Source organism: Melanaphis sacchari, unplaced genomic scaffold (genome assembly GCF_002803265.2).
Source record: "Melanaphis sacchari strain LSU unplaced genomic scaffold, SCAv2.0 Contig26_pilon_pilon, whole genome shotgun sequence".
NCBI lineage: Eukaryota > Metazoa > Arthropoda > Insecta > Hemiptera > Aphididae > Melanaphis > Melanaphis sacchari.
In genome coordinates, this window is record NW_020271143.1 from 159,504 (window position 1) to 186,590 (window position 27,087).

The window sequence follows — 27,087 nt, forward strand, 5'->3', positions numbered from 1 at the left end:
TATGTTCTTTTATTACTATAGTTTTTTATGTTAGGTATTACAAAATATTATGACGGAATACATTTTAGTAAAGTATGTGAAAGCATAAAGTTGTGATAAAAATATATACTTCAAAAGAATCGTTTATAAATATGTTTTTTTTCAATTTGTATGTAAATTGAGCGGTTTTTGACTAGATTATTGATTTGATTGAACAATCATTAAATGTTGTGATTTGGCCTTAATAATATTACATACTTCAATATGACTACATATGCGCAGAGATCATTAAGTAAATATTGTATAAATATCAGTGAAATGATTTTCAACAAAATTAGTACAATATGTATTTTTAAAATAATAAAATTTGAAGCGTACTTATATCATAGTGTTGTTACATAAAACAAATTTAACCATTGGTAAGAACTATTTTATAATAGCGTAGTATTGGTATAGATATCTAAGAAAATAAATAGAAACATTTATTGGTTTAATCAAATAATGAACATATTATACAGAAGTCAATCGACTTTCGATTTTTACACAATTTCTGTTTGTTTTCAATTATTACGATTATGGGACGGGAAGTAGGGACACGTGGTTATGGTTTAGTTACGTGTTATGATTAAAAATTAGTAGGGATAAAATCACTGGGAAATATGTTATGTTGCCTTACCATAATATATATGTCGAGATAATAATTTTATGTAAAAACAGAAAAAAATATATCTATTAACTTTTATAGTATAACTGACCAGAAAATAAATCACATTTCGATATTGTACTCTAATATTTTGGAATAAATATCTATATTTATCCTAATTAATTATTGGTCACAACACTTCAGACTGGTGGTTACCCATATGTGTCCCTGTTTGCATGTTGACTACAATGTCGTCTTGATGGTGGTTCGATGCCGCTATTACTTTTGGATCTTCATCCTTCCACTTATCCATCGATCGTCTTCTGGCATTCATGAAGAAATTACCGACTGTAGTCGGTTCCAGACCCAATTGTCTAGCTATGGTTACTTGCATTTCTTTTGACGGCCTTTTCGTTTCCTACGGAATTCAATTATAAAAAGTTAGTTTTTTACGTGTATACACCAAGGATTAAAATATTTTTAATTTTTCAGTTTTAGATTTTGAATATATATATATATATATATATATATATTTATATATAAAAGATTTTAAATAACTCGTTTGTTTTAATACAGTTTTTAATTATTTTACTAGAAAACATAATTTATTTGTTTAATTTAATTACCCTAAAAGATATGTATAATTTAAATACCTATTAATGTATGCTGTTTCTTTAAGGTTAAAATTATTTAATTAGGTATTTTGAGAAATTGTTAAACTCCTTTAAGACCAATGTAATTTGCTTATATTCAATTTAAACACTCAATAGTAGTGATCATTTGCTTTTTTAAGCGTTTTTATGTTTATATCTTAAAAAAAAAATTATTAGTGTATTTAGTTTCAACTTTATTTTAAACGATTAAGTTAACGTTTTTGTTAAATTAAATATTTTTTGAATTTTTTCCCGTTTTTGACACAAGTTGAATTTTTTCGTTTTATATTACAACGTGAATTATTTAAGGTATAACATTTCATAATATTTAAAATATACATCTAGTAGTCGTAAACTTTTTAAGTGTTATTTTAAACATTTCTTGATATTGTTTAAAAAAGAACTAATTGATATTATTATAGTTATGTACCTTGAAAATAGCTTGTAGTGTTCGTCGTTGAAGATCAGTAAAGACCAAACGTGGTTTTTTGGGTGCAGTTGAATGATCAGGAATAATAGGTTGGGATTCTTCTTTTCGTTTGCAAGGAGCTAAAAAAAAAAAAAAAAAACAAACAAAGATACAATAATTGAAAATTTCAGTATTGACTGAAATTAAAACGTGTACTCATGTGCATACGTATGATACATAGACATTGATAAATTATTTGTTTATCAATAATTTTGCATATTTTTTTCATGAATTATATTAGCAAAGTATCCATAGTATTAAAAAAAATATTATTATTATATAAAAATAATCGAAAACTGTCCTGATATAACGGAATTATTAAAAAAAAAAGCTTGGAAGGAGATTTTTAAATTTTTAGAATTTTTAAATTGTGAATTTTGTAAAAATTTGACTTTTTGATGAACAATAATATTATAGAAGTTTATATTAAAACAATAATAGTTCTAAAAGTAAGCCGCACGATTAATAAACTTTTTACTTTGTGGAATAAAGGTTCAAAATCAAAACATGGTTTCTAGGAAATGAAAAACAAAACAAAACAAAAAAAAACATGAAAGATGTACTTTTATTTGTTTTTAGTTTTAAATCTAATAAAATATTGATACGGCTTATGAATAATAAACGTATGAAAGCCATATTGGTGAAAAATATAAAACTTGATGAACTTTAGGGATTGAATAGGTAATAATATATAATAAAATTTTATATTCAAACTTGTTATATTTTATTTTTAATTAATAATTGCTTATCAAGATAATGCCTCTGTGATTCTTTAAGATAACATGTACTTAATGATAAAATATTTCGTACCTACGTCGTATTTTGTGTTTAAAAATATTAAAATCATTATGATTACATGCATATTAAAAGTATAGAGCGAAATAATTATAATTTTAAAGTACTCGGTGTAGAGATTTTAAGAAAAATTATAAAATTAAATATTTCCACGTTTCATGTAGAATGCGTGAGCTAACTTAATGTTGTCAAGGGTATTGTATATTTCCGCTTTTCAGTTCCTGGTGTTTGTTATGTGTAAACACACACTTAAATCTAAAAAACATATTATAAACTCGTTAGTGAGTTTTTTCTTGATTTACTTGATTCAATTTAATAAACTCATTATTGAGTATAACCGAATACATTTTTACACAGATAACACAGTGTAGTGAAGTATATAATATACTATTTATTAAAATTTATAATTGTCACATTGTATACAGTACACGATACGTAGATACTATTAATTAAGTTGGATAAAAATATAAATAAATTTCATGTAAATACGTAAAATACGTATTATATTTATTTATGTACTTGGTTTTTTATATATTTATTACATTTCTTGTTTTTTATTATAAATTGTGTATTAAATTATATACATTTGGACAACAAAATATAAGGCTCAGAAAAATGTATTAAGCTAATGGTTTTTATATTCTATGGTATAAGTACATTTGATTATTATTTTTTGAATTTGCAAGGCATTATTAAAAAATAGAATAAATTACTTTCAAAAAAGTTGCATTAAAGATAACCATGAGTAATTCAACAATAAGAAATACTGACATTTTTAGTGAAATGTTGTCATAAAAAATCTTATTTACATAGTGTTATATTATAATTATGTTTATATTTTTTTTTTATACAACTTTATTCAGCTGTTTTAATTAAATTTCATGGATTAAAAACTTAAATAAAGGTTAAACAAGAAAGGTTGTTGTTTAAATTCCTTAATACTAGGTTATATTTGAGATGGTTATTTATAAAAAAAAAAACACGTATTCGAGAAAGCATATATTTTGACAAAAATCTCAAATTTTATTAAGCTCTTCCACTTAAAAACCTTTTTTCGGAAATGGTTCAAGTGATTCATCATGAATTTAAATTTAAATACACCTGCCCCAGTAGTGATAAGATTTAAAAAATATTTTCGTTATATTAATAGACTCTTAGTAAGTACATGATTTTTAATGGTGATTTATGATTATACTGGTTATTTTAAATAATAACTTACGGTTTTGCAGTGGAATTTGAGCTACTGTGGAAAAAAAAACAAAACAAAAAAAAAGTTATGTATTTTTGGCTATAAAACAATTATTATACACATTTTTTATCAAACTTTTTATTTTAACTATATTTACATTTGATTTTCATCAAATTTAATTGTACAACCTCGAGTTAGTAAACAAGAGCAGTTATAATATATGTATGCAAACAAGTTAATTGTTTTAATACAATAAATTAATAGATATAAATTAACCACCTACCAATATTATAATTGTGCAGAATAACGTAATTTTAATTAAGAATATTTGCGAAATCATAGAAAACCAAAATAGGAATAAACCCGATGAACACGAGTAAACATTTTGATTGATTCGAAATATACCAACCAAACTTTACAATAAATATAATACATAGATGACTCGAGTGATTAAATTATGATGCTTAATGGAATTTGTAAGGATACAAAATACATCTTTTCGATTTATATAAGAAAACATTGTTCTCCAAGATAGATGACAATTTTATTGACATAAATTTTATTGTATTATATGGATATTAATAAAAATAAATTTTCGTTAGACCATGATACCATATTATAGACTATATTATTTAACATGGGAATGAAATATTGATTTTTACATTATAGTAGAGTAACAAAAAAAAGTTTATTAGTGGTTTTGGGCGAAACATTTTTAAAACGTGTAAAGAAATATGTTGAAAACTTATATCCATGAAGATTTATTAATAAAGAAATTAATTTTTGACTCACGTGGTCGTTCAGTTTTGTTTATATTATTTTCGCATTTAATATTCTATTATAATGACATGTTTTTTTTATATCCTGAACAGGGTAAAATAAATATTGTTTTCCTAATATTTAATTCTCGTGAAAAGATAAACAAACTTAGAAGACTATAAACACTATTAGAAAATTTATAATTTTACTCTGTAAAAAATATGTTTATTAAAAATATTTAAAATGAAATGTTTTGAATACAGATAATTGTTTTGTTTTTTTTTGTTCCTTATTATTTATTATATTAAAATAAAGTTATTGATTTGTTTTTAGTTCAAACCAATAATCTAAATTAATGGTAATTAAATGTACATGGAACACTTAATATTTATTATTATAGTGAGTTAAAAAATGTAAATTATAGCATACATTTTCATTTGAAATAATGTATTTTAGATTTTAAACATAAAATGTTATATTTTTTTTTTGTTTTTTAGAAAATTAAGTTTTTTTACTATTTTGTGAAACTAAACATAATTTTATTTCAGTTTTGATTGCATGTAATTGTTCAGATATGCAAATAAAGGAGACTAGAAAGGTTATTAATAAAATAAAATAATATACTATATTATTGGGATTAAACTACGAACAATTAAACAAATTATGTCAGAATGTTAATCAATAGATATAACTAATAAGTGGTATGTATTGAATAACTGCTATTATTTTAATATCAATATAAATGTACAATCGTGTGTTCATAAGAAAAATATTATTATTATATGTGATACCTATTTATGTTTTATGAAAAGCAAATAATTGGGGTTTTAAGTACGACAGATAAAATAAATTTATTATTTACATTTATAATGTAGGTAAATTAATATCTGATGGTATTTTTTCAAAAATTAGTATCTAATGGTTCCTGAATGAATATGAACTAATATTGAGGGTAAGAAAAAAAAAATCAAACATCATTTTTATATTATTTTGAGTGTATTATATTGCTGAATAGATTTTGATTTTTTTACCAGACATTTTATTTGTACTTCTTTTAATACACAATTTATTCAATATTGTTACTTCTGTAGTTGTGGTACCAAAAGGTTGTTCATTATTGACGAATTAGAAATAAAATATTTGAATACGATCAAACGCTGAAACACAACCCTTGGTTATTAAAAATATTATTTCGTGCTTATAATTCGTGATTTTATTATTTTTAGAAACAATTTTTCATTTTTGTGTTATTTAATTCTGCTTTTAATTAAATTTTTTTTCTTGAAAATATGGTACCTATATTAATCGTTAAAATAAGAGTCTAAACAGTGAAACGTATAAAATAATCATAAAAAATAAATAAATATTTTAAAATATTTTAAGATCTAACACACTTATTTAAATATAATAATAGTACTAACCCATATTGTTGATATAATTTCCAACATTTGGTGATGTAACATTTTGCAGTCCATTTTCTGCCAATAACATACCTGAAAAATAAATAAAACGTCATCTAATTTACAAAATTGACAACTTTCTTTACTTTTGTTAATAATAATGAGGTACCATCGTTACACCATAAAAATACAAAACAAAAATCAATGATTGTTAATTTTGATCATGATGAAAATAAATCTTTAAAATAGTATTGTGTGTCATTACGAGAATTAAATCAGATTATTAGAACCAATCGTTTTTCTGGTAGTAAATTTCTTTTAAATAAAAATTACGTTCGAGAAACGATTTAATCTTATCTATGGTATTCTAGTTTTGGCCAATAGTATTTAATTACTTTTACATTGGTGTTATGATAAAATTATTGATCAGAAGTGAAAACCCAATAAAGTTTTCAGTTTTTACAACTTTTAAGAGAAATTAAAAAAAAAACACATTTTCACAACGGATTGCATCTCCACGTCATCATAAATTATTGTTTACCGAACTACTGAAGATGAACGAAACATAATAGTTGAGGGCGATATTGATATTCGGCTACGAGACAAATGTATTTGTTGCACTTCGGTGATTGGCGATTTTCCAACAAACTCTACGTTTGCTATAACAATATATCAATTACCTATATTTGTGTTTTTAAGAACGTGAATAAGTATATTAGTAAATTGAATTTTGAAATCATTTTTCCGAGTTTTATTCCCAAACATTTCCACATTTATTGTCAATAGAAAACGAAATCAAATCGATTTCAAGCTCAAAAATAAATGTACATTACCGTTTATTCTTTTTAGTGTCTTTTTAACACTAAAAGGATAAGTAACATCGATTAAGATTTTTTATGGCTGAGAAAATACAAAGGAACGAAGGTACGTAGTTATTAGAGTATGTATTATATAAATAATAATATATAATATTATCATTATTAATTGAGCAATTGAACACTAACATTTTGTGTTTGAAAACGTAATTGTCTAATATTTGAACATCACTATTTGACATTCGTAGATTTAATACATATTATATGGCATGGCGATGGCATCGAGCGTTGAACAATAAATAATATTGTACTGCAGTGTGTAATTGAAATGGAATAAAATTGTCATTGTCAGCTATAAAAACGTTTCCGACGATAAACTATTTCGTATTTTATAGTTTCCGAGTAAGCTGTACATCGACGAAAAAGTAAATCGATTAGTAATACGATACAGGCGTCCGAGAGAGAAAATTCGAACTGCAGGTACCTACTGCTGAATGTCAAAACACAACATCCAACTTTGGGTGTTTTCGGATAGTTGTGTAACTATGCGTTCGTGTTATTTTCAGATAACTCTGTATAGTTTCTTATATTAATATTGTTCGTGTAAAATAATAATAATAGTTATAAATACGGACAAACTTCAGCAATATAAATATTTTGCTTCATATCTAGCTAATAATAATAATAATTATGATGTTATAAAAACATGATTTAAAATATGATATTACAAAAAATTACTGAAATACTATTTAAAACACGCTATCGGAGAAAAAAAATACCGAATAAAAGAATTGATAGTCTATATGGATTAACGATACAAATAATGAATGTTGTAGTATTTTTTTTAACTAGAGTCTTTTGTCAATGTATTAAGTTAGTACATTTTTAAACACTTCAGCCAATGGTATGAAATGCACTTAACTGTTAACTGTAAATTACGAATAGACTACGAAATGATGATTTCGTATAATATACGTAAAATATTTTTGTAAGAAAACTAATTTTTTTTCTGTGGTGTTTTTAAATAATATTTATTGTGTTTAATTTTAAAAATTTAGAAAAATAATGATACAGTATACTTAGAAAATGAGGATTTGATTTAATTGATTCAGCAGAGTGAGTTGGGGAGAGAGATTTTAGTCTTCTCAACATTTTCTAATGACGATAATATTTTAAAAATAATTCAAAAAGATCATCATTTTTCAAAATGTTATCTGTTATTAATCTTCGTATACTGTCGCGCGGGCTTCATTAATATTAATAGGCGACACTAGAAAATTTCGTACGAAAAGCCTGTGTTGTGTTGGATTTCGATTATTTAAAATATAAAAAAGAATGACAGACACCATAACATAAGTGTGTCTGTATGTTGTGGACGTTGGACGTTATAATATACCGTGTAACATCGCTGACGCGACGAAAAACATTGCACACGTATTGGTCCTATACATCCGTGATAATGCTGCTCAAACAGGGTCTTTGTTGATTGTTCTCTTGCACCACGATCTTATTGCTATCAATTTGACCGTTTGCCACACTTGTTTGTGGATATTGTAAATGTTAATTTGGGTCCAAACGCCGGATTATATGCGTATAGAAACGTGTGATACAATTACCTATAGTTTAGTGTTGAGATGGTGTAAGTGGTTATATCTTTTGATACATTTTTGTTCGTTTCAACGCGTAAAAAATATAAAGAATTTAAAAAATACCTGATTTCATTTTAAACGATCGGGAGAAAAAAATATAACGCGGTGGCATTGCATTTAAATAAACAAATTTAAGTCAAAATATCTTTATCTACAATCACTACTTATCTGCGTTTGTACTTTTTTAGATGACCATGTAAAACGAACAAACAAAATATAAAGGTTGAAGTCTTTTTTACTTTTAATTCTACTATATCCATAACAGATCTAGAAGCCACATAATGACAACGAAAATGAAAATGTAGCGAGATTTTAAAATATATGATAATATAATTTGAAAACAGGTGACATAGCTAGAACCAAAATAATCACAATATTAAACAAAATAAAAATATGTCAGAAAAATGTTCTTATTTATGAATAATGTTTAATCATAAGATATAATGATAGTCAATAAAATATAAATCTATTCATCTACTATTTATTCTGAGGCGTGAAGTTACTACTTAGAGTTTTAGACGCTAATGCAATGTAAATAATTACAACGAAGAAGTTTTTCGTAAATTTTTAACTCGTCAAAACTTTCGGGTTTTCACTGTTTTGTTTAATTACTTGCTATATTTTGTGATAACTGAGCTTCATTTATATTTTTAGATTTATATTCGGAACCGAGTGATTTAGCAAACTGTAAGTCACATTATAACGTGTGATAGACTTGGAGCACAAATTTTTATGCACTAAAAAGTATCGAAATATGCCATATAATATGCAGTAAAAATTATGAAAATATGCAATAAATATGCAAAAAGATTTTTTTTATTCTTATAAAATTCACAAATTAAACAACTTATAATAATTAATTACTTAAATACTTAATGAAAAATTTTCGTTTTAATTTGTAATACCTACATATCGAATTTTATAAAAATATGCACGAATATAAAATAACCATTAAATGTGCAGAAATATGCAAAAAAAAAAAAAATTCATCAAGTTCAAATTATTATGATTCGTAAAAGTAACTGACAAAAATCCAAAAAAGTGAAAAAGAATAAAATAATAAAATATGCAATTGCATAGAAATCTACGCTCTAGTGATAGTCTTTTTTTTTGTTTTTTTTTTCAACCAATCTCTGTACATTCAGCATCATCTCTCTCGTTCTGCGTTTGCAACTCATCAATATTTGTGTTTTTATAATTTAATACAATAGTTTTAATGGAAAAATGGTAGACGTATTGAATGATTTAGGTTTTATCGTTTTTAACATACTGACGTAGTAAACAAAACTATGTTGGTTTTTAGGTAATACGTTTTGTTTTTCACGTCACTCGGTTGTTTGAAATGTCATTATTTCAACATTTAAGTTACACAACTTTGAATTTTATTTTTAACGTTATATATTTGAATATATAACCACGAGTGGATCTAGTCAAATTATTTAATTTTTTCTTATTTAAGAAAGGTTTAGGGAAGTGATCTATTTCTATACGGATTGACAAAACTAGATCTATATTTTAGGAATTATCGTAGTTGTGAATATATTGAATAACTTTAATCGTGTTGTATTGCAATTTATTGTTATATTTGCTTTAAAGTCTAAATTTACAGTTTAATTGATATTATATTAATTTAATAATACTGAGGTATGTAGTATATTTTAAAATTTTATTTAAATTTTAACTATTTTTTTTTTCATTTTGTATTTATAAAGCATTTTTTTTTTAATCATTTTTTATTCAAACATAACATGCCTATACATGTAATATAAATGCAAAAAATTTAATTTAGTATGTACTTACACTTAATGACTTTTAATTCGTTTAACATCAAAAGGACTACTAGTCATAAGAGTAGCGAGTACAATATAATATGTGATGTTGTGATATACATGTAACGTAATATGATTTACCTAACATGCACGATCATAATATATTGACAACAAAAAATTGTTCAAAACTCATAATTACATAGCCAATTTCTCATTAATTGATTTTAGCTCATTTAATTAAGTATTATTAGCATCCGTTTTTCATGTTTATTGAGTTAGAAATATGGATTATTTTTTCGTAATTGAAAAATATATAAATTAAAATGGGTACATCATTATTATTTATTTAATTTGACATTGGTCAGCATTTAAAAAATTGTTTAACATAATATCATATTAAAATAAATAGAAAATGAAAACCTAAATTATTATTTTTTTTTTTTTCAATGGATTTTGCTAAAATAGATGTAGTAAAGTTTTTAGTAATTTAAGATATTTATTTTAAAATTCACAAAAAGATAGCAAACTTTATTAGATCAAGAATATTCAAAATAAATATCGAGAACATAGAGACAAAAAGTTTTGTAATAATTTGGTGATAAACCTATAAATTATTATTTTTGTATGATTTTGAATAAATATATAATAATTTAATAACTGTGTGTCGATTATAGATAGATGCAGGGTTGATTTCGTATATTTTTTTAATTAATGTGTTAAATCAAGTTGTTATTGAAATTATAAAACCGTTAATGATAAAATTTCAATCGTAAATATATGTATATTTCACATAACGTTTTTATAATATAAATATTTGTTGACTGTTGTAACTTTTCAAAAAAATATCTAATTTTAAGCATCAAAAAATTATGTCATAAAAGTATTTAAATATTTAAAAACAATTTTAGTTTTCTATTTTAAGTCTCATTAAAATAATGTCTTCTTAAAATTAAAAAATATAATTATTGTACTATTTTTTAATTCTACTGTTCATGAATGATCTATAAGCAACACAAATTATAACTATGGAAGTTTAGAAACTGCATCTAACTATCTAAAATATAGCATATTTAATAGGTACAACTATATATAATAATATAATTTTAGCCAATATAATCACAATATTAAATGAAATAAAAATATATCAGGAAAATGTTCATATTCATGTTTAGTTTATTATGAGATATAACGATTTAGACCGTATAAGTACCTACCAACAAATCTATTTACCTACTTGTTGTGAATTGAAGTATATAGGGACTTTTATGAATCTACACAGTAAAGTGGAGAGAATTGATATTTAAAGGTCATTATTTGATGATGAAAATACAATATAAATTGTAGTAGAACATATAGTTTTTGTAAAATGAAGGAGAATGTATAATTTATTTAATTAAATTATCGTCTTATATATTAAGTTATAATTGCATAAAATTTAATTTAATTTTAATTAAAAACTGAGGTAGGTGCTACTTGCCTTTAGTAAACTTTTTTTGATTGAAATTAATAGAATCTAGGATAATTTTTCAAATAAATATATTGCTGTACACGTAGGTAGATAATGAAAAAAGTTAATAGTTTTAATACTTTTGTTTAAACATTTGGATCACTTCTTTTTTTTATTTTACACCTTAACATTTTAAAATACTATACATCATATAATGTGTATCAACATTTAAAAAAAAAATATGTATGTATTATTTGTGTAATTATAGAATTTACTATTTTAGGTAATAAGAAACAGATATATTGTAGCATAAATTAAATATTTCATCTGACTTTTAAGTATGAATACAAAATTAAGTTTAACCCCAAAACAATTATAGATAACAACTAAGTTAAATAAATGTATATAATTTTTTGATATATTTTTGAATTATTTACTATATGATTATTAAAAATATTTTAGGTTTTAAATTTTTTTCGACAAATTATTTTATAAATTTAAAATAATGCAATAATTAAAGATTTTTTTCTATACAGAAAATGTGGAATTTTCATTTAATTTATGAAAGCTTAAATAAAATATTTATTTATTATATAATTATTATTTATAAATAATATTTTTTAAATTATTATTTAATAAATTATTTATATATTATTTATTATTATTATATAATTAAACGTTTCTGATTATTTTATGAAAGAAGAAAATATTCGATGTTAAAATTTTTCATGTGCTTATTGTTTTAAAATATTCACTAATATTACAGTATTTTAATTTCTAAATAATTGTAATGAATTGGGATATTTTAATTATTTGTAAATAGTGTATTATATAGACAATAGCATTTACTGTCTTGAAATATTTATTAATTCCATCATTGTGATTAAATTTAAAATGTTTATTGTAAATATTTATTTTGTTAATAGTTATACAACTGAATGTCAACACAATTTAATCAAATAAAACACTTTTTGGAAGTATTTTAGTTTATAAACTTTTAAAAATGGATTTTATAATTTATATAGTTTACCGTTTACGTAACATACAAATATTGAAACATACAATTAGAAATTGTATCATTTCTTTTCTTAATTTTCTCGAAAGCTACCAACAATTTGTAAATAACCAAAGTTTTAATTTTTGATTTATAATGTTTATTCAGATTTGAATCTTCAAGGTTATCATTAAATCCAATTATTGAAAAATTGAATATCCCTTAGAAACCTAATTTAGTTTTTATTTATTTAGTTCTTAACCAAACACAAAATATATCGATTCACTGATAAAATAAAGACAGCTCTCAAAAGAATATTGCACGGTAATATTTCTAGAAATATCGCAAATGTTTTATTGCGTGCGGCTTCGAGATAAATAAAAAAAAAATAAAATCTGCCTAACCTACTTGTCTTATTCATATTATTTAATTATGAATAAATCCTATCTAATCGCCTATTGGTCACATTTTTATAGATCATGATGAATCAGACCTTTCATACGTAGCTGATGTTTCTTGAGTAGTAACCAGTGTTTCTTTTATCTATGTTTTCTATTTATCTAATCTAATTTTTAATCACACTTCCATTGTCGACCACGCAGTCACAATAATAAAATTGCCTTTTAAAAAAGGTATTTAAATAAATTGGCCGATTAGTGCTAATCAAAAGTAACGAAATTAAATCTGTAACCATTAATTTTTAATTTCTTATGATTTTAAGTCAAAAAACTATAAAATAATAACGTTTTCGCATAAAGTGAATAATTAATTTAGTTTACGAATATCTTGAACTAACCGAGAGAATAATTTGGTTAACAGCCAGGAACAAAATGGGACGTGACGTGTTTTCGTTTAAACTTTAACATGAAAACGAGAAATCTCTATGCTCCACCATGACCATATTATAATATAAATTATAATATATGTACTATGAATGTTTTATCATATTGATAAGTTGTAATTAATTATGATTCGAGGGCTCTCACACGTGTCTAATTCTGAGTATTCGTATCAGTCGCGTTCGCCCATAATGAAAGTGCGGCAAACATACATGGGAACTAAGAAGCCTTATCGATGCTAGAGCGTACACAGAAGGGTAAATAAGCGGCTGCAGTGCGTTTTGAAGTTTCTTTCAAATAAGCCATATAATGGTTAGTCGTCGTTTTCGTTGTTTGAAATTTTATTACCGTGAAAAACATACCTATAGCGTGGAGAATCGCGAATTGTTCGTACAGGAATTCAAGTAGGATAATAATAGTAGCTGGTAATCAGCACTACACTGTTTATAGTGATGTAATTAAAGAAAAATACTAGAGGGAGGAAAAATAAAAAGCTACCTACTCATGTTTAACACAACCTTCCCTGACCAAATAAAAGTGTATTATATCTTTAACAGACTTTATTGACGTAAACATTAAACGTACATTGTCTGTGTATCTATGTAATATTTAAAATGCAAACGTCTGTAGAACAAAAGATTGAAACAAATTTCAAACTAACTTTATAAACAAAACTACGTGTACTTATTAAAAGTTTATAATAAGGATCAAGAAATTGTAATTTAAACTAATTCAAAATAACCCGTATTCATACGACAATTATTTATACTCTGTATTTAATTTTGTAGGGAATTTATAAATAATATTTTTTCGTAAAATACGTAGAATAATATATAGCGTAAAAACAAATAAAAAACGTATTAAATAACGTAGTTTAACACGAGAAACCCGATTATAAGGTTCTATGCGTGAATGTATATAGTTGAAGCCAAATAAAAATATAAATAAATAAATATTATTTTAGAATTCAAATTTAATGTTTAATCGTGTAACACTACGAAACTACCAGTATCATTAATATTATACTGCTATATTACAATATACCTTTATAGTACCCATGTAAAGGTCGCGTTCATATTATAACCGTAGTGACGCTTAACTGTTTTATTGACCGAGAATCCCAAATTATTAATTGGCTAATTGTTTTAGACGCACAGTATAATTAATATTCATCACGCGGAAACATCTGAACAGGTTTAATACAAGCTAGATGGTGTACAATAGGTCGATAATATATACTAAATGTACATACCAATTAACTACATAGTGTACAGAGCAATTCACCAAGTATACTTTATCATATATTTTTTTAAATATTTATCAATTTAAATCATAGTTTGAACGATTAGTTTTCGAGTAATTTAAATTTGTGTTGGTATTGAGAACAATAGGTCCATGGTGATGAATTTTCAAAGATTTAGATTAAAGACTTCAAAATGTTAGTCAATATTAATCCGTCAACATTTTATAATCAATAAAAATTGTCAAGTACAATAAATACCATATACAACATTTATTTAATATTTTTAAGGACTTTTATTTTTAGCTAATACATTTTAATAATTCAAAAATTTTTTACTAAAATTTTGATTAAAATATCTAAATGATTGAAACTATGGTTAGATAAATTTTAAATTCTAATTAACACGTTTGGTGAATATATACTATTATATTTGCTGTAATACACCAATATGATAACTGTAGAACTGTAGATACAGTTATTCGTCCTAGCACGGGTCCAGGATTTTTAAATGGAAGGGATATTGTGAATATGACAAAATTTACACGGAAAAGCAAGAGTAATCAGATGTTTTGTATTAAAATAGTAGTGAATACAAAATTCACCTGTCTATTGGCACTCAAAGTCGCAAAAATTATTGAGGTATTTTTTTTTTAAAAATTATTTTTGAATAAACTCGTAAATTATTACTCGACATTTGTTTTATACTAAACATACAATGAAAAACGAGTAGTTTTTAAACTAATACGTTAAATTTTATTTATTGTTTGCATATCAAGTATGATTATTATTATATTTTAATTGTGTGTCACTGATATCTTAATTACATCAGAATATTTATAATAACATCAATGATCTAATATTTTTCACAGATTTTTCAGGAGAATTTGTGAATGTAATATTGCTACAGCGTTGTCTCATTTTCCATTCATGCACCGATCCACTTTCGCACCGATCGTGGACTAATATAATATCATTAAAACATATTTATTTTTTTGTTTTTCAAAATGTATGAAATATTATACACATGCGCTTATTCCTCAGTAAAACACATTGTGCGGACACAGCACCGCGAGTATAACAATATGAATATATTATATCACCTCCGGGCATGTAGTGAGCCACGCGAGGGACGCAACCCCGCGAATCCGGTAAAACCGTAGACCTCCCCCTTCACCGAGAGCGTTGCCCAGTGTTTTCGGGAAAAGGACGGAGGATGACTAACATTGATATATCGATTCGCTGTTCTCCGTCCGTAATGGACGCGGCCTCGGAATCAGTTTCTGGGTCAATATCAGCATTAATATCGACCGGTAATACGATAAGGATGACAATAATAATATTAATTATTATTATTATTATTGTTATTATATCGTGATGGACGTGAATATCGTATTATTATAGTAGAGCATCGAGTGTTTTTCGATGATCATTGCGACAACATTTTGAGTAATTTTTATTTGTGTGTGTATCTTAATGTAAAATCAAAACGCTGAAAAACAATGATATACGTCACCACACTGCGGATGGTAACGTATCGTCTCTTCTTTCGTTATTTATATCGATTCAATATTGACATAGGACCCAGAGTATAGTAAGTCGATCTTGCAAATAGTAAATTTTGCTTCAATGAGTATATTTTATGATGTTATAAGCAGAAATAACAACACTATATGTTTAAGACGTCCTCTTAAGATGTGGTAATATGCAGCGTATTTTATAGGAAAGTTTCCTTGTGTAAACATATGTAGTCGATTGTTATCGTTATGTTAGCTTTAAGTAAACGTATTTTGTGTGAATTACTGCTACACTATACAATGCTCTATTAGTTTTATGTTATGTACAAAGTCGATTAAAAGAATTTTTTACAAGATCAATACAATGCAAACGGACCTTGCAACAAAACAAAAAATTGTGTGTATAGTAATAAACATAATTTAACTAGCAAGTAGTCCAATAAAAAATAGGTTTTTAATTTTTTTTCTATCACATTTTTACAAATTTTATGAAATAATTTTACAGAGTTATGTTTGTAGTTATTAAAATATTTGATTATTCAAATTTAATATCCTACTATTGATTTGAAATCAAAATATTCCTATAATACGCTTTCAATATTTTATTTGTATTTTTTTTATATATATATTATTCTCATAAGTTTATTGAGTTAAGTGACTAAAATAAAATTAAAAAGGTAATGTGTACCTATATTAATTAAATTACTAATTAGTATATGAATTATAACGTAATTTTGTCAACATTAAAAAATGTATGAAGTCGTAAAATGATCATGCATGTATATATTTAAATTACATTATCTAAAAATTATGTAAAGAAATTAACTTTGCAATAACAATTTTGTAATATTATATCTTTTATTTGTTATTTATTATATAATATATTGAAATGAAATCTGTATTTTAAGATATAGTTACGTTTTTTTTTTTTTTTTTGATTTTTAACATTAAAATAAATTTAAGGCGTTTTATTATAGGTACGTATTACACTGTGATGGCTTGAAACACTCGTGAAATACTTTATATAATTCAATACTATATAAAATATTATGTAACTGTGTTTATACGTTTTAAAAACATAGTACCTTCACCAATTATTATAAAACTCATTATTTTCAGAACATTCTGTAGAAGATAATCAGAAAAAAAAATGAAACAAATGAGTTTTTTGGACGTATAGAAATTATAGTAACATTGAAATACTCATAACTTAATACATTGTACAATAAACATGGATTAAAATGTTTTTGACAGATAATATAATCCTGTCAGGTACAGAAACATTTCCACCTGAAATTTCAAGAAAATGTAGATTAGGTAATGTAGACGAAATAGCCAGCGAGTTGTATTGAAGTAGCAAAGTAATTCAGTTTAGTAGGACAAATTAACTATTTACTATACATATAAACACATTTTTTTTTTTTTATATTTTGATTAATAACATAATGACTTTTGAAAATTGATTTATCGGAAAAGTTTTTAAAATTTAAAATTTAAACTTATTTACAACTACTAGATAGTGTAAACGTCTTATTAAAATCAATATTTGTTGAAGGTTTTTAAATTCTTTCTTCTAACTCATTTGTAACCGACTTAAAATGAATATAGTATTATATATTTTACTTTGGAAAGGCATTGCAAATATCATTTACGTTGAACTCTAATTGAAACAAAAGTTTAAAAGTTATTATTTTACGCAAAGCAGTTTGTTTGTGATGAAATGACGTTGAAAACTTCATTCCATTCAAATGAATAATAATTACAGAATGAGAGGTTTCCATATTATTATAATCTCTACGCCAAACAATATGATTTTGCTTTATCATCGAAAACAAATGCAAACTTTGAAAGTCAATAACTTAGATATATATTAATATATCATGTGGTTAATTAATTATAGAAATAATGTTTATAATTAATAATTAGAAAACTTATTTAATTTATAAATAATATTATGATTTTGTTAAAACAAAAAGTATTTCATTAATAACATTGTCAAAACCACAATTGAATAATGTGTAGAAAACAAAATGAGAAACAAATATTAATTTAATAAAATAATTAGGCGTACAATTGTATTTATGCTTTGAATTAAAAAAAAAAAAAAAATGTTAGTAGTTTTATTATTTAAAAATTGAAAGCTATATACTGAAAAATATCATGTTTGGCTTTTGGCGAAGATATTATTGCTGCATAGTAGGCTTATTGAAAGCTCGTATAATGTATATAAAACATAATCTGTATAAAAAAATAATATAATAGCATTAGGTAATAATAATTATCAAATGGTATGTACGAGAATCGTCAACGTATTAACGTAATACCTATCATAGAACACGGAATTAAGACTTAATCATATTTTAAACCAATAAGAATCTGATCAAAATATAATAGCAATAATAATAAAAAATAGATTTTCGTAATTCTTAAATCATCTGTGGAATCAAAATTTAAGACAATGGAATTATTTGTGATATAATATAGGAAAATAAGTATTTATTATTATTTTTCATAAGATTATACATTGAGTAATAAAATTTCTACATTTGTCGACAAAAGAAGATAAAGAAAAATGAATGGCGTTAAAGTATCTCATATCAGTCCCAAAATAGAACATTAAAATCATTAAATTACTACTAAAAGCATATTATAGTAAGTTGAGACATTAAACAGAAGTTTACAAAACAAAATTTCGGATTTTAGATTAACGACATATTATCTTACTTATTGATTTATAACATTTTAAATTATTATTTGGTTCAATGCACAAAATCGTTTTGAATTGTGGGGAATAAAATAAAAAAGAAGATAAATAGGTGTATATAAAAATATTGTGTGACAGAGAAACCATGGTATAAATGTCAATTTTCAGTTGACGTTTTATATCTTCGATTTAATTCTATATAAATATTCAGAAACGTTGTGCCATTGTAGTGTGACATTAAGAAGTTTGACTTTTTATAGGTAATAATAAAATATAAATTGATAAGCTCCGTGTCAATATTTCCGTGCGTTTTCTTTTAAATTAAGTATTGCATTTGAAAATCATAAGCATTAACATTATTAGGATTTCAGAATGAATAAAAAAAAAAAACCTTTTCGATAGCTTAACGTTCAGTGAACGTAGTAGTGTTCCCCTATGCGTATTTGGTCGTTTGGTATCATCATTCACTTCACTCCCTTCTAAAAAGCGGTGACGTCATTTTTAACAGTCCCTTTTCATAACTACGGGGGTGATGCTCTTGATGTTCGAGCGTTTGTGGTGTTGCCAACGGCGACTTTGATAATACTGGCGCAGGTCACTGTCCCCGTTCGTTTTTCTCCTCGCGGTGTTTAAGTTCACTACGTTTCTAATGCACATTTTTATCCTTCTTATTTTAATAAATTTTATGCAAAACGATCCGGACATTAGCATTATCGTGGGGAAATCGAACAGAATATTCACAGTATAATAACATAATGCACAGCTCTATAGGATATCTTATTGATGAGCATCCCACGCGTTTGTGTGATTCAAGAACATTAATATCTTCATCACTGTTTAATTGATTTTCAAAATGTCTATATTTTAAGAATCGAGTATAAATAATAATAATGTCAATCGTTAAAATACGATTTCTAATTATAATTCGAACACGATTTTAAAATGTATGAGTTATCTACGTAAGATTATAATACGTTCAAACGTATGTTGTACAGAGAGAGATGTACATTATTATAAAATTACATATTTATTTAATATATATATATTAAGAATAATTATTTAACTATCCGTAATTTAGATAATTATTTATACAAATTCTTCCAAATTCATTCGTTTATTCTTATGCGATACTCACTATTTTTATCACACACAATTCGGAAGAATTTATATTTAATACATTAATACTTGTTTTTATGTTGAATATGACTTCGTATAATTAAGACGATAAAAATTGAAAATGTTGGAGAGTTATAAAATTATGGAACATATAAAATATAATATTATAAACACGAGTTAAACTCGTATACACGCCCAAATAACTTTCAATCAGATGTAATTTAGAATTGTTTTGATTAGATACTTCATAATTATTTATATATATAAAAAAAAAAAAAATCGAGTAAAAAATTTATATAAAATTAAATTGAATTATTTTAGAATATTTTTTATTGGTCTTAATAATGTTTTATGTTTTGCTTAAAATTTTTGCATTTCAGTTATTTATTTTTTTTTGCATTCATTGATTTTTATTAAGACGTAGGTATCTTATGATAATTGGATGTATAATTATATTAAATGTCTACAAACTATTAATAATAAAACAAAACGTAACTTACCTTCTAAGTCTTGACCGAGGTTAGAAGAAGAATCATCTGAAATTTTAAAACTATAAGCTATTTTCTTTTCATTTAAACAAATTATGTTAATAAATATATGAGTATAATAGATAAGCGATAGAGTAAGGTATTTTAAAAGCGAGTAAAAATAATAAATATTATAATACAAATATAGAATAAGAAAGCCAAAACAGATAAAGCAAATAATTAAATAAAAATAGGTTATAGATTAAAATATTGAGAATTAAAGGTAATTTGTACACTTTTGATTGGTGTAAAATGTGCGCGTTTGATATTTGTTGTTTTGTCGATTGGCGTATACCTATTTATTTAAAAAAATCAATTTTTTGTTTCAATTCATTTAAGTTATGTCGTATGATATTTCGTTTATAGATTTGAAATTTACATAATATTAGGTTACTTGTACAAAAAAATTGAATAGTTAATATTATTATATAATAAGGTATTAAACGAACTCGCATCGAAATTGATGTTATATTGTATTAAATATGGTGTTTTATTGATGATTTTTTTTTATATAGTGATTTTAAATTATAAAAATAAATGTATGACAGCATACGTTTTTTAGTTAGCTTAACATTGACAAGTATCTATAATCATTAATCAGACGTAATACTTAATACATTTTTAAGAAAGTAAAAACAATCTTGATAATTGGTGTGATTATTTCACTCGTAGTTGTCAACATCTTTTCAACATAATATATTATTGTTTTATTTTTTTTTCTTAATTTTCATGGACAAAAAAAGGATACCGTGAATTACTCTTTACTATATTTATAAACAATATAAGTGAATTTTATAAATGCCTTGGGCATTGTTATAATGTTTATTATTAAGTATTCACATATCATGTAAAATGCGCTTATATATCGATGTTAAATTAAAAAGCGTGAAAAGTTTTAAGGAGAGAAATTGTTTTACAAATCTGGATTAACATACATTGCTAATAATAAAAACGCTAATAGTAATTACAAATAATAATAATGATGATGGCTTAAGTGAGTTATGAAATCGAATAAATTATCGGATCGGACTATGATTAAATTTCCATAATCCGAACAAGTTTATATTCAATTAATATCACATTATTACATAGTGAATAGGTATGTAGGTAAATGAATCGTAATAAATATAATATAAAATAAGCGTTTAATATGTTTTGTTCTATAAGATAAACAAATTAATCATTTTTTAGGCATGCTAATGATTTCTAATCATTGTAGTTATTACACATTATAAGTTTACTTATGGAAATGTAAAAATACATTTCTACTTATAAAATAAGACTATTATTTACGGATATTTTATATGTGGTCGATATCATTAGTGTAGTGTATAACATCTGTAATCATGATCATTTTTATCTCAATCCATACGAAATCAGTTTTTTTTTGTTTGCAAGATCTAAGTAAATCACTATCATACAACGAACAAGAGATATCCTATCGACGACGAAATATATGAAACAAATCCAAAATATTATAACACAAGTAAGTGTGACGTAGATAGAAAGGATCCACTATACTTTTATGTATCTACTGAGCTATTTATATTTTGTGTTTGTAAATTATATCTCAACAATATTTTGTATTATCCAATCCACTGTGTCTAAATGTTTAAAACGATTTTCTAGTCTTTGAAAATAATAATTATAATAATAAAACATTCGTAATAAAATTTAAATGGTGTATACAAAAATTTGATTACACGCCTACAGTCCAGTATTTGTAATGCATAGTCCACGACAAATTTGCCGTGGAAAAGCTACGTTTTACATTAGATATAGTAAACTATTCTCGAAGGTTTCACACTTGTATTACGCGTGTTTATAATAAAATAAAAATGTGTACTCTACGTGATCGTTAGTGATACGAAAAAAGTACACGATCGAAAATTAGAAATTCCGAAAACCAGATGACGGGAACGAAGACCGTCCTCGACAACAGCGATATGACAATAATGTTTTATAGCGACGCGTAGTTCGTGATGGTACCTCATTCGTTCAGCGTGAAATGTGACCCGTCTCTATGCATAATAATATTGTACTATCATTATTATTATTATTATTATTATGACGATGACGCGGGCGTGCAGCACACCGCTTGGCGCACGGTGTACACGGCGAAATTATTATAATATTATAAAATATATCCTTTACAGAGCACCTGTCTTAACGGATAGAGCACGAAACGCGAGCAAGGACAATGGTGCGCATATCATAATAATATCGTCGGTGTATACCAACGAGAAACAACGCGAGAGCGCGTGAGAGAGGGTATGGGATAGAACGAGAGGCACCCCGGCGTGTAACGGATATACGGGAACCGCGACGGCCGCTACGATATTGTATTATATTATTGCGTTCAAATTTCTTCCGGTCACGTATTGTCGTACATCCGTACATCGTAGTATCGATGTACATTCACCGTAAGAGTTCCGGACGTCGCTCGCGGCATCATCGTCCTCGCCGTAATAGCCGCTATGTCGCGTATTTTATTTTCGGGTTTCGTCGTTGTTGTCGACAGTTCTGCCCCGAAATATTATATGCGTTTTCCGAACCACTGTGGGCACATCAATACGCCATATGGCCGCATGGATAATATGGCCATATGGGGGTGCGCGTAAGGGGTAAACGTAGAGGGGAGTTTTCGAAGTTCGAGGCGCACGAACAAAATAATTGAATTGTCCTTGGAGAACGAATCGAAAAAAATTACGAATCAAAATGGGTTATAGGTGGTATTTACGTATAGTGATTAGTTTGAAGAAAACAAATTCTATATGAAACGGCGGTATGGGGAACGGATGCGAGTACAGTAATATTATTATTATTATTATTATTATTATTGGTAAATAAACAACGGTCGCGGTTCAAATTCATAACCACTCACGTACAGTAATGTAAGTCATCGTGGCCCCCGGCGGACATCGTACATACACATACCATATACGTGACTCGCGGACCCGTGACTCGGCGTGACGGGTTGAATTTTTTTTTTTATTGTCCTATAACGACGATACGCGACGCCTTTTGTCGTTAACGTTGTAATTCTTATCGTCAGCGCCTTTACGACGTGCACGTTTTGCGAATCGTTTAGATACGAAAAATGAAAAAAAGCCATTCGACTTGATTTATATGCGTAGGCTGTATGTCACACCTACTCGCGGACAATACTGCTGTTGCGAAACTATTGTTCCGGAACCGGAAACGTAAAGCGATCGTATATAGTAGCATATGCTATACATGGCGGTGCGCATATAGTCCACTCGTAATCGACAGTAAGTCGTCGCGGTGTTCCGGCCGAAACGGATTGAACGGTCGCCGCTGGAAAGTGTCGCCGTTACGGCACCGTGTCCGCGCACTCGGCCGGAGCGGCAGCTGGTGCTCGCCGTCGTCGGGCTGACGCGGAAAACGATCGTCGAGCACTCCTCTCGAGCGCAGTGCACTATACCAGATGGTGGAGGGCGGCGGCGCTGCCGATTAGGTGACGGATGCGGAGTAGGGCGACGTTACGGCAGTGGCGGCGGCGGCGAAGAGGAGGGGCTATTGTGGTGTGGTGCGCGTGTTGGGGGGAGAGGGGTACAGAGAGCGTACCCGTTCGGTGTGCAAAGTGCAAAGCCACAGCGTATAGTGCCTAGTTGGACGATATTATTAAAATATTATGCGAATAGATCGCTAAGCCCCCGACAACACGACGCGTATTGTTATCGTCATGCGTGTTTCTTAGCATAGGTACATCGTCATATGGAAATATCAAAAATATGATTTAATATATTATTATTAGTAGTACGTTTTGGATTGTCTAGCGGTCGGAGTCGGGCCAAAATGGAAGAAAACAATAAAAATTGCAATTTTCGTGAAAAAAAAGCGTTTTCAAACGCTACACACACACATACACATACAAACATACTCGCGTGGAGGCAGAAGAATAATAATAAATCGATAACCACGTGTTGTGTGCGTGCGGCGTGGGCATACAATAATAATAATATAATAACAATGTCAATTATACGCATTCGACCCGCGGCAAATTATTTCAACAATACAATCATATCAATTTATGCGTTACGATGATAATAGATGTCAAGTTTGCAATAAATTATAATATATAGGTAAGTATCAATGTCAAATCGTATGTACCGTGCGTACCTGCCAGGCGGAGGGCCGACATCCTCTGGAATTCGGGTTCCTGGAGCCACTTCCACATTCGGCGGAACGTCTCCCGGCCGGACTTCAGCTTGGACCAGGGCTTGGGGTTTCGGAGCAGGTCGGATAGCGTGCCCTGCGACCGGCATAGCACGCGTTGCGCGAATATCGCTTGCGGTATGCTGTACCGCTTCAGCTCGGCGCTGATCCTCTGCGCCAGTTCTTTGGTGTTGATCTCCTCCATGTCGGAACCGCTGCCGTTCGAACCGGATGCCGAAGACGCGTTCTGCACCAAAACCGTGGTCGTGGTGGTGATCGACTGTGTCTTGATTAGCGTGGTCTGCTGCTGTTGCAGTTGCTGCTGGTGCATCATCTGCATCCTCTGCGAGTGGTCGGGTGGCGAGGGCGAGGACGTGGTGACCACCACCTCCTGGGGCTGTATGATGGGGTGTATTACCAGCGACGGGGAGTGTCTGGGAGACACGACGACGCCGCCGCCACCGCCCCGGCCGGGGTGCGGCGTGATGGTGGTCAGCCCGTTGACGTTGGACAGCGTGGTAGTGCCGCCGTAACTGGACATCGGCGGCGAGTGCAGCGACCCCGAGTTTTGACTCATGTCGGGACTGTGCATCGCGTTGCCACCCCCCGACCGGCCGCCAGGGCCGATCTGCGTGTACGGCGAGTCGTAGCAGCTGTTTGGCGACGACATACTCTTCTGCGGCGAGTTGAGGCCGCCACCGCCTCCACCGCCGCCACCGTTTTGACTGTACGAAGCACTTTGCGGCGATATCGGCGAGCCCTGTTGCTGCGGCATGTGATGCATGTGCGTGGGCGAATAGTGGTTGGGCGAGTGCATGCCCAACTTTTCGTACGTGTACGGGCTGTTGACCACCATGCCCATGCCGCCGATGTTGTTCTGCATGACCGTGAACGAACCGGACACGTTGTTGGAGTGACCGTACACGAACTTGTCGGACATGGTCGATATGGGCGGCAGCGGTTGGAGCGGCGTAAGCGTGGCGTACGACGAGTTAGGACTGTAGCCGGGCGGCGACATCCTGCCGTTGACCGACGTGAGCGTCTGGTAAGTGGGTTCGGGCTGTTGCTGCTGCTGTTGTTGTTGCTGTTGGTGGTGCAGCTGGAGTACACTGTTGTTGCCGCTCCCGGAGCCGCGATGGTAGTCTTGCGCCTCGATCATGCCGGCCACGCTGACGGAATGCCTGGTGTTGAGTCTGGACGATCGGCTCGCCCGTTCGTCGTCTGGATGGTGAACGATCACGGTGATGGTGCTCTCGGGAGGTTTGGCGTCTTCGACGATGACACTACTGCCTCCACCTCCGCCACCACCGCAACCGCCTCTGACCACGACCGTACCGCCTACGCCGCGGCGACTGCCGCCACCGTTACTCTCGACGGGCGATCGGTCGGCGTTTTGGTGATGGTGCTGCTGCTGCTGCTGTTGGTGCGGATGGTGTTGGTTTTGGTGGTGTTGTTGGTGGTGGTGGGCTTGGTGGTGCTGGTTCTGGTGGTGCTGCTGGTGTTGGTGACCCCGGTTGTTCTGGTGGTGGTGGTGGTGTTGGTGGTGCTGCTGCTGATGGTGCTGCTGCTGCTGCTGGTGGTGGTTGTTGTGGTCGTTGTGGTCGTCGTCGTTTTCTTCGTCCAAGTCGTCGTCGTCCAGGTCTTCGTCCGAGTCGTCGTCGTGGTGGACGGGTCGCGAACAACGTGCATGGCAAACGATCCTGCTGGCGGGCTGCGATCGCGGCACTCGCGTGATGCACAGTTCGCGTGTCGGTGGCGGCTCGGCGACGGGGCACGCGGACTGCCGACCGGCGTCGACGTGAACCCGCACGTCTTGTGGCGAATCGATTGTCTCGACCACTACTTCGTTGAGAGGCGACTCTGGCGCCATGTTGTGAACGTTTTCCATCCGGCGAAGAACGTTCGCCGGTTCCGCGTGTCTCGTACTGTCGTCACGCGCCGCGCGAGGGCACACGCACAACGCAAATACTGCGGGACACCTTGTCCCGCGTGCGTTTGTGTTACGCGTGCGTTACGTGCACACACGTATGTACGATCGTTTATATACTGAATACGCTCACCACGTGTAGTACGAGGCGAGCCTGGCTGTCGCCAACCGCGATGCGGTACCTATGTGCGGCGCACACGCACTATTCGGCGGCGGTCGGCCGGTGCCGGAGGAACGACAGCGCATCGGTGCGGAGGTCGAAAACATTTCGCGGCGCGCCCTACGCGGCGTGTGACGGTGGTTCCGCGCGCGTCGGATTCGCGTCGTCGTCGTCAGCGTCGTTGGCGGCGTCGTCGTCGTCGTCGTCGTAGTCGTCGCGGTCGTCGTCGGTGGTGGCGTGCGCGCGCGCTTTACCGGCGTCGTGTGGGTTGCGCGCGAATTCGGCGGCGACCACTGCCGCGTCGTACCGCTGCTACT

General features: G+C 29.6%; 1 protein-coding gene across 1 annotated transcript; it reads right to left on the reverse strand.

Moving 5' to 3' along the window:
- LOC112595317 (hepatocyte nuclear factor 6-like) lies at positions 1-26,757 on the reverse strand. Its single transcript, XM_025340462.1, has 6 exons — positions 24,639-26,757; positions 20,478-20,513; positions 5,909-5,980; positions 3,759-3,782; positions 1,706-1,824; positions 1-1,040 (listed from the first exon to the last, which is right to left on the reverse strand). The coding sequence occupies exons 1-6, from the start codon at positions 26,569-26,571 to the stop codon at positions 813-815; spliced, it is 2,412 nt and encodes an 803-aa protein (XP_025196247.1). The 5' UTR covers positions 26,572-26,757; the 3' UTR covers positions 1-812.
- Positions 26,758-27,087: the final 330 nt, after the last annotated feature.

Bases quoted from the DNA above. Each gene is read 5' to 3' on its own strand.
- LOC112595317 (XM_025340462.1), bottom strand. From the start codon at position 26,571: ATGGAAAACGTTCACAACATGGCGCCAGAGTCGCCTCTCAACGAAGTA. The intron at 20,514-24,638 runs GTACATACGATT...TTAAAATTTCAG, and splicing joins CCGCCTGGCAGGTACGCACG to ATGATTCTTCTTCTAACCTC. The intron at 3,783-5,908 runs GTTAGTACTATT...TTTTTTCCACAG, and splicing joins AAATTATATCAACAATATGG to TAGCTCAAATTCCACTGCAA.